Here is a 10000-nt window from a genome sequence, read left to right as displayed (position 1 = left end):
CTGGCCCCGAGACCCCTGCTGTGGATGTACAGGTAGTCTTCCTCCTCACGTCCTGTTACTAGATGTACAGGTAGTCTTCCTCCTCACGTCCTGTTACTAGATGTACAGGTAGTCTTCCTCCTCACGTCCTGTTACTAGATGTACAGGTAGTCTTCCTCCTCACGTCCTGTTACTAGATGTACAGGTAGTCTTCCTCCTCACGTCCTGTTACTAGATGTACAGGTAGTCTTCCTCCTCACGTCCTGTTACTAGATGTACAGGTAGTCTTCCTCCTCACGTCCTGTTACTAGATGTACAGGTAGTCTTCCTCCTCACGTCCCGTTACTAGATGTACAGGTAGTCTTCCTCCTCACGTCCTGTTACTAGATGTACAGGTAGTCTTCCTCCTCACGTCCCGTTACTAGATGTACAGGTAGTCTTCCTCCTCACGTCCTGTTACTAGATGTACAGGTAGTCTTCCTCCTCACGTCCTGTTACTAGATGTACAGGTAGTCTTCCTCCTCACGTCCTGTTACTAGATGTACAGGTAGTCTTCCTCCTCACGTCCCGTTACTAGATGTACAGGTAGTCTTCCTCCTCACGTCCTGTTACTAGATGTACAGGTAGTCTTCCTCCTCACGTCCTGTTACTAGATGTACAGGTAGTCTTCCTCCTCACGTCCCGTTACTAGATGTACAGGTAGTCTTCCTCCTCACGTCCTGTTACTAGATGTACAGGTAGTCTTCCTCCTCACGTCCTGTTACTAGATGTACAGGTAGTCTTCCTCCTCACGTCCCGTTACTAGATGTACAGGTAGTCTTCCTCCTCACGTCCCGTTACTAGATGTACAGGTAGTCTTCTTCCTCACGTCCTGTTACTAGATGTACAGGTAGTCTTCCTCCTCACGTCCTGTTACTAGATGTACAGGTAGTCTTCCTCCTCACGTCCTGTTACTAGATGTACAGGTAGTCTTCCTCCTCACGTCCTGTTACTAGATGTACAGGTAGTCTTCCTCCTCACGTCCCGTTACTAGATGTACAGGTAGTCTTCCTCCTCACGTCCTGTTACTAGATGTACAGGTAGTCTTCCTCCTCACGTCCCGTTACTAGATGTACAGGTAGTCTTCCTCCTCACGTCCTGTTACTAGATGTACAGGTAGTCTTCCTCCTCACGTCCTGTTACTAGATGTACAGGTAGTCTTCCTCCTCACGTCCTGTTACTAGATGTACAGGTAGTCTTCCTCCTCACGTCCCGTTACTAGATGTACAGGTAGTCTTCCTCCTCACGTCCTGTTACTAGATGTACAGGTAGTCTTCCTCCTCACGTCCTGTTACTAGATGTACAGGTAGTCTTCCTCCTCACGTCCCGTTACTAGATGTACAGGTAGTCTTCCTCCTCACGTCCTGTTACTAGATGTACAGGTAGTCTTCCTCCTCACGTCCTGTTACTAGATGTACAGGTAGTCTTCCTCCTCACGTCCCGTTACTAGATGTACAGGTAGTCTTCCTCCTCACGTCCCGTTACTAGATGTACAGGTAGTCTTCTTCCTCACGTCCCGTTACTAGATGTACAGGTAGTCTTCCTCCTCACGTCCCGTTACTAGATGTACAGGTAGTCTTCCTCCTCACGTCCTGTTACTAGATGTACAGGTAGTCTTCCTCCACACGTCCTGTTACTAGATGTACAGGTAGTCTTCCTCCTCACGTCCTGTTACTAGATGTACAGGTAGTCTTCCTCCTCACGTCCTGTTACTAGATGTACAGGTAGTCTTCCTCCTCACATCCTGTTACTAGATGTACAGGTAGTCTTCCTCCACACGTCCTGTTACTAGATGTACAGGTAGTCTTCCTCCTCACGTCCTGTTACTAGATGTACAGGTAGTCTTCCTCCTCACGTCCTGTTACTAGATGTACAGGTAGTCTTCCTCCTCACGTCCCGTTACTAGATGTACAGGTAGTCTTCCTCCTCACGTCCTGTTACTAGATGTACAGGTAGTCTTCCTCCACACGTCCTGTTACTAGATGTACAGGTTGTCTTCCTCCTCACGTCCTGTTACTAGATGTACAGGTAGTCTTCCTCCTCACATCCTGTTACTAGATGTACAGGTAGTCTTCCTCTACATGTCCTGTTAGAGTCACAAGATGTACAGGTCGTCGTCTCCGAGTTAGTGCAGTCTGCAGACTTTCAGCTGGCCTCTCTGTTTGATCCAGTGTGAAGTCCGGCAGTCTGCTTCAGTGGAATCCATCCCAGAGGTCCTGGAGTACAAGGAGTCCATCCCGGAGCAGTCAGACAGCACTTCAGTCCACGACATGGACTACGTCAACCCACGAGGAGTTCGATTCACACAGTCTACACAGAGAGACGGTATTCCAGTCTACATACTCTCAGCTCTGTCTTGTTTGACATTGAGCAGCTCCGTCCGTGGGCTTCTCTCTGTGGGTTGGCTGATTTGTTGCAGGGTTGGGTTTCTCAGGTTGAAATGTGTGCGGTGTGTGTGGGTTTCCCTGTGTGCAGGAGCCTCACTCATTCCTTATGGCCTGCCCTGTCTACGGGAACTCTTCCGCTTCCTCATCTCTCTGACCAATCCCCACGACCGCCACAACACTGACGCCATGATGCACATGGGCCTGCAGCTGCTGACTGTGGCCCTGGAGGCGGCACACATCGCTAACTACCAGTCGTTACTGGTGCTGGTCAAAGACGAGCTGTGTAGGCACCTTTTCCAGGTAAGACACCTGGAACACCAAGGACACTGCCTCAGAATATCACTCAACGTTTGATTAAAGATGTTAGGAATGTGGAGGACCAAATATTGTGTTTTTGTTTGATTCTGACTGTACAGAAGGAGAGGTAGTGCTTCTTCTTGCTGTTCTCCAGGTGTGCAGTCTGAAACCTGACGAGACTCTGCAGATCTGTTCTGGTCATGGTGTTTTTCTGTGTTGCAGCTGCTGAACGTGGACCGGATGAACCTGTATGCTTCCTCCATACGAGTCTGCTTCTTGCTCTTTGAGAGCATGAGAGCCCACCTGAAGTTCCAGCTGGAGGTATCTTGTAGCTTCACCGTGCGAAGTGAAGCTCACCTGTCCAACACGGCTAACCTGTGTTCCTTTCAGATGTACCTGAAAAAGCTGATGGACATCATCACGTCGGAGAACATGAAGATGCCCTATGAGATGAAGGAGATGGCCCTGGAGGCGCTGGTGCAGCTGTGGAGGATCCCCAGCTTCGTCACTGAGCTGTACATCAACTACGACTGTGACTTCTACTGTTCCAACCTGTTTGAAGATCTCACCAAGCTCCTGTCCAAGGTAACCATGGGCGGCTCGCATCTATTCCAAATTCAAATGAGACGACGGGAGAGAACTCACCAGGTCATCTCAGGCTTCTCCTAACATCCAATCAACTCCTCAGCTTTACTACTCTAGTCATGAACTAACTATAACTAACATGAACTAACCATAACTACCATGAACTAACATAACTACATGAACTAACCATAATTAACCTGAACTAACTATAACTACCATGAACTAACCATAACTACCATGAACTAACCATAACTACCATGAACTAACTATAACTACATGAACTAACCATAATTAACCTGAACTAACTATAACTACCATGAACTAACCATAACTAACATGAACTAACCATAACTAACATGAACTAACCATAACTAACATGAACTAACTATAACTACCATGAACTAACCATAACTAGCATGAACTAACCATAACTAACATGAACTAACCATAACTAACATGAACTAGCCATAACTACCATGAACTAGCCATAACTAACATGAACTAGCCATAACTAACATGAACTAGCCATAACTAACATGAACTAACCATAACTACCACGAACTAACCATAACTAGTCATGAACTAACCATAACTAGTCATGAACTAACCATAACTAACATGAACTAACCATAACTAACATGAACTAACCATAACTACCATGAACTAGCCATAACTAACATGAACTAGCCATAACTAACATGAACTAACCATAACTACCACGAACTAACCATAACTAGTCATGAACTAACCATAACTAACATGAACTAACTATAACTAGTCATGAACTAACTATAACTAGTCATGAACTAACCATAACTAGTCATGAACTAACCATAACTAGTCATGAACTAGCTATAACTAGTCATGAACTAACCATAACTAACATGAACTAGCTATAACTAGTCATGAACTAACCATAACTAGTCATGAACTAACCATAACTAGTCATGAACTAACTATAACTAGTCATGAACTAACCATAACTAACATGAACTAACCATAACTAACATGAACTAACCATAACTACCATGAACTAGCCATAACTAACATGAACTAGCCATAACTAACATGAACTAACCATAACTACCACGAACTAACCATAACTAGTCATGAACTAACCATAACTAACATGAACTAACTATAACTAGTCATGAACTAACTATAACTAGTCATGAACTAACCATAACTAGTCATGAACTAACCATAACTAGTCATGAACTAGCTATAACTAGTCATGAACTAACCATAACTAACATGAACTAGCTATAACTAGTCATGAACTAACCATAACTAGTCATGAACTAACTATAACTAGTCATGAACTAACCATAACTAACATGAACTAACTATAACTAGTCATGAACTAACCATAACTAGTCATGAACTAACCATAACTAGTCATGAACTAGCTATAACTAGTCATGAACTAACCATAACTAACATGAACTAACCATAACTAGTCATGAACTAACCATAACTACCATGAACTAACCATAACTAGCATGAACTAAACAACAAAAACACAACACAACCATTACCAACACTACAAACCTAATATAACCCCAACAACTACATCTAAAACACCACGAACACAAACTCCCATAATGCATTGCAGCGACGCCACATGTTGTAGGTTTGTAGCGTTGGTAAAGGTTGTGTTGTGTTCTTATTGTTTAGTTCATGCTGTTAGTAAGTTCATCTCGTTTAATTTAGTAACCAGGAGTGAAGAGCGTTTTGTGTGTCTTGCCCTCCTGCCATGGAGGTCCTGATGGTTTGAGCGTCAAAATAAAAGCCTCTGCTGTTTTCTGCTGGTATAAAGGAAATCCTCAATCTTTGGAAGGATTCTTCTTCGTCATGGTTTTTAGAACCACGAGTGTGAGTAGTGTGGCTTCCAATGTCGTTTCCTTATTGTGTAATTCATGAGTATTCAGAGTTAGAGTATTTGCTGGATGACGCGTCACTATTGTAGCGTAATGATGTTACATCCCTGCGTCGTTCACAACTACATTTGACCGTACGCTCTGTAGTGGGACCGACCAACACAGTTGTTCTGGGTGCTTTGCCTTACCGTACCATACCGTATGGCCCCCCGGCTCAGGGATGAACTGCAGATGGACCGACCAACACAGTTGTTCTGGGTGCTTTGCCTTACTTTACCGTACCGTACCATATGGCCCACCAGCTCAGGGATGAACTGCAGATGGACCGAGGCTCAAGGAGCAGCAGAGGGACCAAAGAGCAGCAGGTTGTCGACCCTGTTGAAGACATTGAGAGTCTCAACTGCTTCCTGTCAAGACTAGTGTGTGTCAGATATGTGAGAAGAAGTGCTGCCAAGTCTCTGACAACAAGGAGAAGCAAGAGGAACCGTGTTCATGATCTTTATTCAAGGTTCCTTTCATGTCCACAAGAAACCAGTAAAACTGTCAATAATGACCTTGGAGGACTGTTTGTACAACTTTTATTGTGGAATCCCTGATGCGGCCCAGCCTCACCCAGACTCTGCCTCCAGTGGCCCCCGGGGGAACTCGGCTTCAGACCCCTGGTGTAAACCAGGCTTGTGATCGCCTCGATGTCCTCTGTAGGTGTTTTAGTTTGTGACGCATCACAATTGACATTGCTGGAGTTTCAGGCCACCTTGCTGTGGTGATTCCACCGACGCCGAGGTGGTACTCTTTGTACTCCTTGTACTTATTGTAGTTTTTGTCGAGCTGTGGCGTGTTAGAACTTTGTAATGGGAAAGTGATAGAACACTGAGGCAGAGCGTATTTCACATATTCCAGCATATTTGTAGATCATGTCAACATCATGCAGCCTATTTTAATGATAAAAAGTTTAGATTTTTTTTTAAAGTAGCTAAAAAGATAATCTGTAAAATGAATGCGTGTTTAGGTTTTGTGAACCCATATTGAATTAAATGAAGCTTTTTGTAATGTGCTTGAAGACAAATCAATACATGGATTTTTTTTGATCAGAAACTCTTCTTCCGGGTCAGAATGCTTGAAGTAACACAGGTGTGATTGTCCCAGACTTTAACAGCGATGTTCCCTCTGCTGCCTCAGCAGATGAGCCCTGATTTGTTGTTGGCTGTTCCTCAGAATGCCTTCCCGGTGTCGGGCCAGCTGTACACCACCCACCTGCTGTCCCTGGAGGCCCTGCTGACTGTCATCGATGGTACTGAAGCCCACTGCCAGGCCAAAGTCCTGACCAGCTCTGCTCAGCAGGACCAGGTCCAGCACCCCCTGCTGGCAGAGGCAGAGTCTACAAGCAAAGTCCCAGCAGACGCTACAGCAGGTAAACCGTCATTTCTGTTGTTTGATCCTCTTCATCTTCACCCTCTGATTTATCCTACTTTCCTCCCTACAGACCAAGTCAGCATATTTTCTGCTTTCCATGTTCAGTAGTAGCTTTCCATTCATCTATTTGCTTCCACCTCCTCAAGTGTTCTTTGTACAGATATTGAGAGACGCTTTCAAAACCGTTCTTACTTGAAAGTGTTTCAGTGCCGATCACACTCTGGGCTGCTGATGCTGCCATGGTGGAGCTGTTGAATGGGTTTCATTTATTCCAGCTGGGTTAGAAAAGACAAACAAAGCTGAACTTGTGTCCCATCTCATCAGGACGTCCTCAAAATGAACGCTCAGAGAGTTGTGGGGCTTTTCAAGGCATTTAGAGATCCGGTTCTTGTTTGTAACTAAAGATTGATTGACGTTGAACGCATGAAAAGCAAAAACAAACCTCAGAGCAATGACTGCAGGACTGCACTTCCTCTCTGTCAGCGCTCCACAGTTTAAGGCAGGACATTGTGGTGTGTGAGGAAGACGTGTGAGTGTTGTATGTGATATGACCTAGTGTCATTATGACCACTGATGAAGTGGATCACCTCTTCAGGCACCTGCTAACGTGGGATTCGTTGACTGTTAATCGTACCGCATTAGAAGTTAAACCTTGGTTTGTTTTGTCCTCTGTAGATCCGAACAGACCTGGAAGTACCAACGGTCCGAGTCCCCCACAGGCTGACGGCGCGCCAGTGTCTCCCCCGACCAGTGGACACCTGATGGCCGAGAAGATGCGGCTGGGCCGACAGGACCAAGGAGACACCGACACTGGTGACCGTCCACCAGTTTCTCTGCAGTCTTCTTCATCTGGAAGGAAACTTCAGACCTAACGGTCTTTCTCCTCCTCCCTCCAGCCGAGAAGAGGACTCCGAAAAAGCCTCAGCGTTTCTCCTCCTACCTGCCAGAGTCACAGGAGCTGATGGAAATCCGGACCAAGAAGAAGGTAAGCTCTCCCGAGTGAGGGGCGCGGGACCTCCTGCAGCCCCTCCTCTGCACCTCCTCACACTGCTGTGCTACTCCGGCGAGCAGCTGCTGATCACAGGCATGGAGCAGTTCAACCAGAAGCCCAAGAAGGGGATCCAGTTCCTGCAGGAGAAGGGCCTGCTCACTAACCCCATCGACAACAGCCAGGTGGCCCAGTGGCTCCGGGAGAACCCGCGTCTGGACAAGAAAATGATCGGAGAGTACGTCAGTGACCGCAAGCACATGGAGCTTCTGGACTGCTTCGTCAAGTGAGTTCTGTTGCAGCACGTTGCTTCTTAAAGCCGTCTTATAATGTCACCAGCGTTTTAGATTCTCCCTCAAGGCATTTAGTTTCGAGGTGTGAAACGCGGGACGTTGTCGTGTTTGTTTATTCACAGAACCGATTGGATTCAAATGTCTGCCCTGCTTTCACACATGTAGTACAGTGATCGTCTGGAACGCTCCCGCCAGGCTTTTTAGTTGCTGCAGCAGCTCTGATGGAAGTGTGTGTTGTGTTGCAGCACATTTGGCTTCCAGGGCCTTCGGATTGACGAGGCTCTGCGTCTGTACCTGGAGGCCTTCAGGCTGCCCGGAGAGGCTCCGGTCATCCAGAGGCTCCTGGAAACCTTCACCGACAACTGGCATGTAAGGCTCATTTCTTCACCCCCAGACTCCCAGCGCAGCCTGAGGTGTCTTCATCAAAGTCATGTTTTCACCATGTGACCGGGCCCATATTAGCACCTGTTTGGTGTTTGACCCTCAATCACTGAGTCCAACCCACAGCGCTCACATGCGCAAATCGGGCTTTGACTCACTAAACCAGGACCGGCAGGAGGCTTTAAAGTCCCAGTGAAATGTAAAACACTACTTTGCAAAAAACGATAGTTGGGGTTCTACTTGTAAGGTTCCTCCGACTCTGCCCCACCACTGTTGTTGCATAACAAAGTTATTTGAATATTGAATCTCCAGCCGAGGAAGTCGGGGGAATCCTTCTTCATGGGCGTGACGTCACGAGTTGTGCAGATCTCCATCTGTTGTGTTTATATCGGTTTGTTTCCTCTTAAATATCAAAGTTTTAACAGTGTTTTGAAGTTATAGTCGGCGTTTTATGAGCCTTGATGAAAGATTGAGCCTGGAAGAGACCGAGAGAGGAGGAAAGGAGCACGGGCGGCGGGAGCGGCTAGCTGTTAGCTCGCGCGGCTAGCAGCTAGCCGCTACCTCGGGCGGCTAGTAGACGATCAAATAATACCTGGACTCATGTTTGGTGATTCCGCGCAGTCGGAAAAGCGCTTCAACATGATCCAGGAAGCCGGTCGTTCTGCCAAAAGTCAGGAGCCTCAAAGCCTCAAAGGTGAAAACTGGCGGCTGCTGAGGCGAGGAGACGAGGAGACGAGGAGACGAGGACGAAGCGTCTTCTTCCTCAAACATGTTCCAGACGGGGTCACCGATGGCAGAACCACCTTCTGTGTCTTCTTCATCAATCACTGGGTTTGAAATGACCATGATGATGAAATATGGTTCAATTCAGCCTCTTCGTGGTCAAAACTCTGATCCTCCATAATGTAAACACAACTTGGGCGTGTGCACAACCAGTGATGTCACTCTATTATTGTCAGAAGCTCCGCCCAGCAGCGGAAATACCAACGTTTATCGGCTATTTTCTCGCAGATTGCCGTGTTTTAACATTTTACCCTTGGACCAGTTAGCATGAAAATGTCCCTAGAAGCGACAGCCAGAGTGTTTTGGAGGTCGGATTTTCATTTCACTAGGACTTTAAACTCACATCGTAGGGACATATTGTAATAGTCTTTTATTTCAGAGTAGAAACAAGTGACAGTGACGCAGTGGTAGAGTGGTCAGCACTGTGATACAAAACGAGTTCAGGTCCAGAACGGCTGCGCAATATAGAGCAAATCTGTCAATATTACCAAATCAACAGCCGCAAAAAATATTGTTTCCATACACTGTAAAATGATTGGACTACTGCATGTTGGACTACTGGTACCATTGTGCAGCTGTTATGTGCAGTTTACATTTTCTGTGGATGGTTTTGTGAGGTGCATCCCAGCCGACAGTCCAGATATGGACATGTGGGAACAACAATAAAACAAAAATACAATTAAAAACCCATACAAACATACATAATAGAGCAAAGCCAGCAATAAATAAGTAATAACTAATGGCCCGACATACCTGAAAAGGTGTAGGAAGAAGCACAGCTTACTCTTGGCTTTCTCTTCACCTCAATGATCAGTCAGCTGTAGTTATTTATGTACTTATCCACCAACAAATGCTATATTTCAATATTTAAAATAGTAAATGGAGATATAAATAATAAATCCTCCTTACACCTGTCTCAACAGCCCGTCCTGCTCCCTGCACTTTGTGAACACCATTGTTTTGTCTGGTTTTGTG

General features: G+C 45.9%; 1 protein-coding gene across 1 annotated transcript in view; it reads left to right on the top strand.

Annotated features, from left to right (window-relative positions):
• LOC308138271 (Golgi-specific brefeldin A-resistance guanine nucleotide exchange factor 1-like) overlaps nt 1–8230 on the top strand; it is a gene marked incomplete at its 3' end in the record, with an annotated part of 97951 nt that extends 89721 nt beyond the window's left edge. The window contains exons 10-19 of the mRNA XM_080507353.1: nt 1–32; nt 2190–2343; nt 2494–2705; nt 2925–3023; nt 3093–3287; nt 6383–6578; nt 7256–7393; nt 7477–7565; nt 7652–7854; nt 8107–8230. The exon at nt 1–32 is cut by the window's left edge and continues 189 nt beyond it. Of these exons, the coding sequence (XP_080363479.1) occupies nt 1–32; nt 2190–2343; nt 2494–2705; nt 2925–3023; nt 3093–3287; nt 6383–6578; nt 7256–7393; nt 7477–7565; nt 7652–7854; nt 8107–8230 (1442 nt within the window). The remainder of the gene's footprint in view (nt 33–2189; nt 2344–2493; nt 2706–2924; nt 3024–3092; nt 3288–6382; nt 6579–7255; nt 7394–7476; nt 7566–7651; nt 7855–8106) is intronic.
• Between the last annotated feature and the right edge of the window lie 1770 nt (nt 8231–10000).

Source organism: Blennius ocellaris (assembly GCF_963422515.1).
Source record: "Blennius ocellaris genome assembly, chromosome: 13".
In the NCBI taxonomy this organism is placed as follows: Eukaryota; Metazoa; Chordata; class Actinopteri; order Blenniiformes; family Blenniidae; genus Blennius; species Blennius ocellaris.
This window is presented reverse-complemented; position numbering and strand designations above follow the sequence as displayed.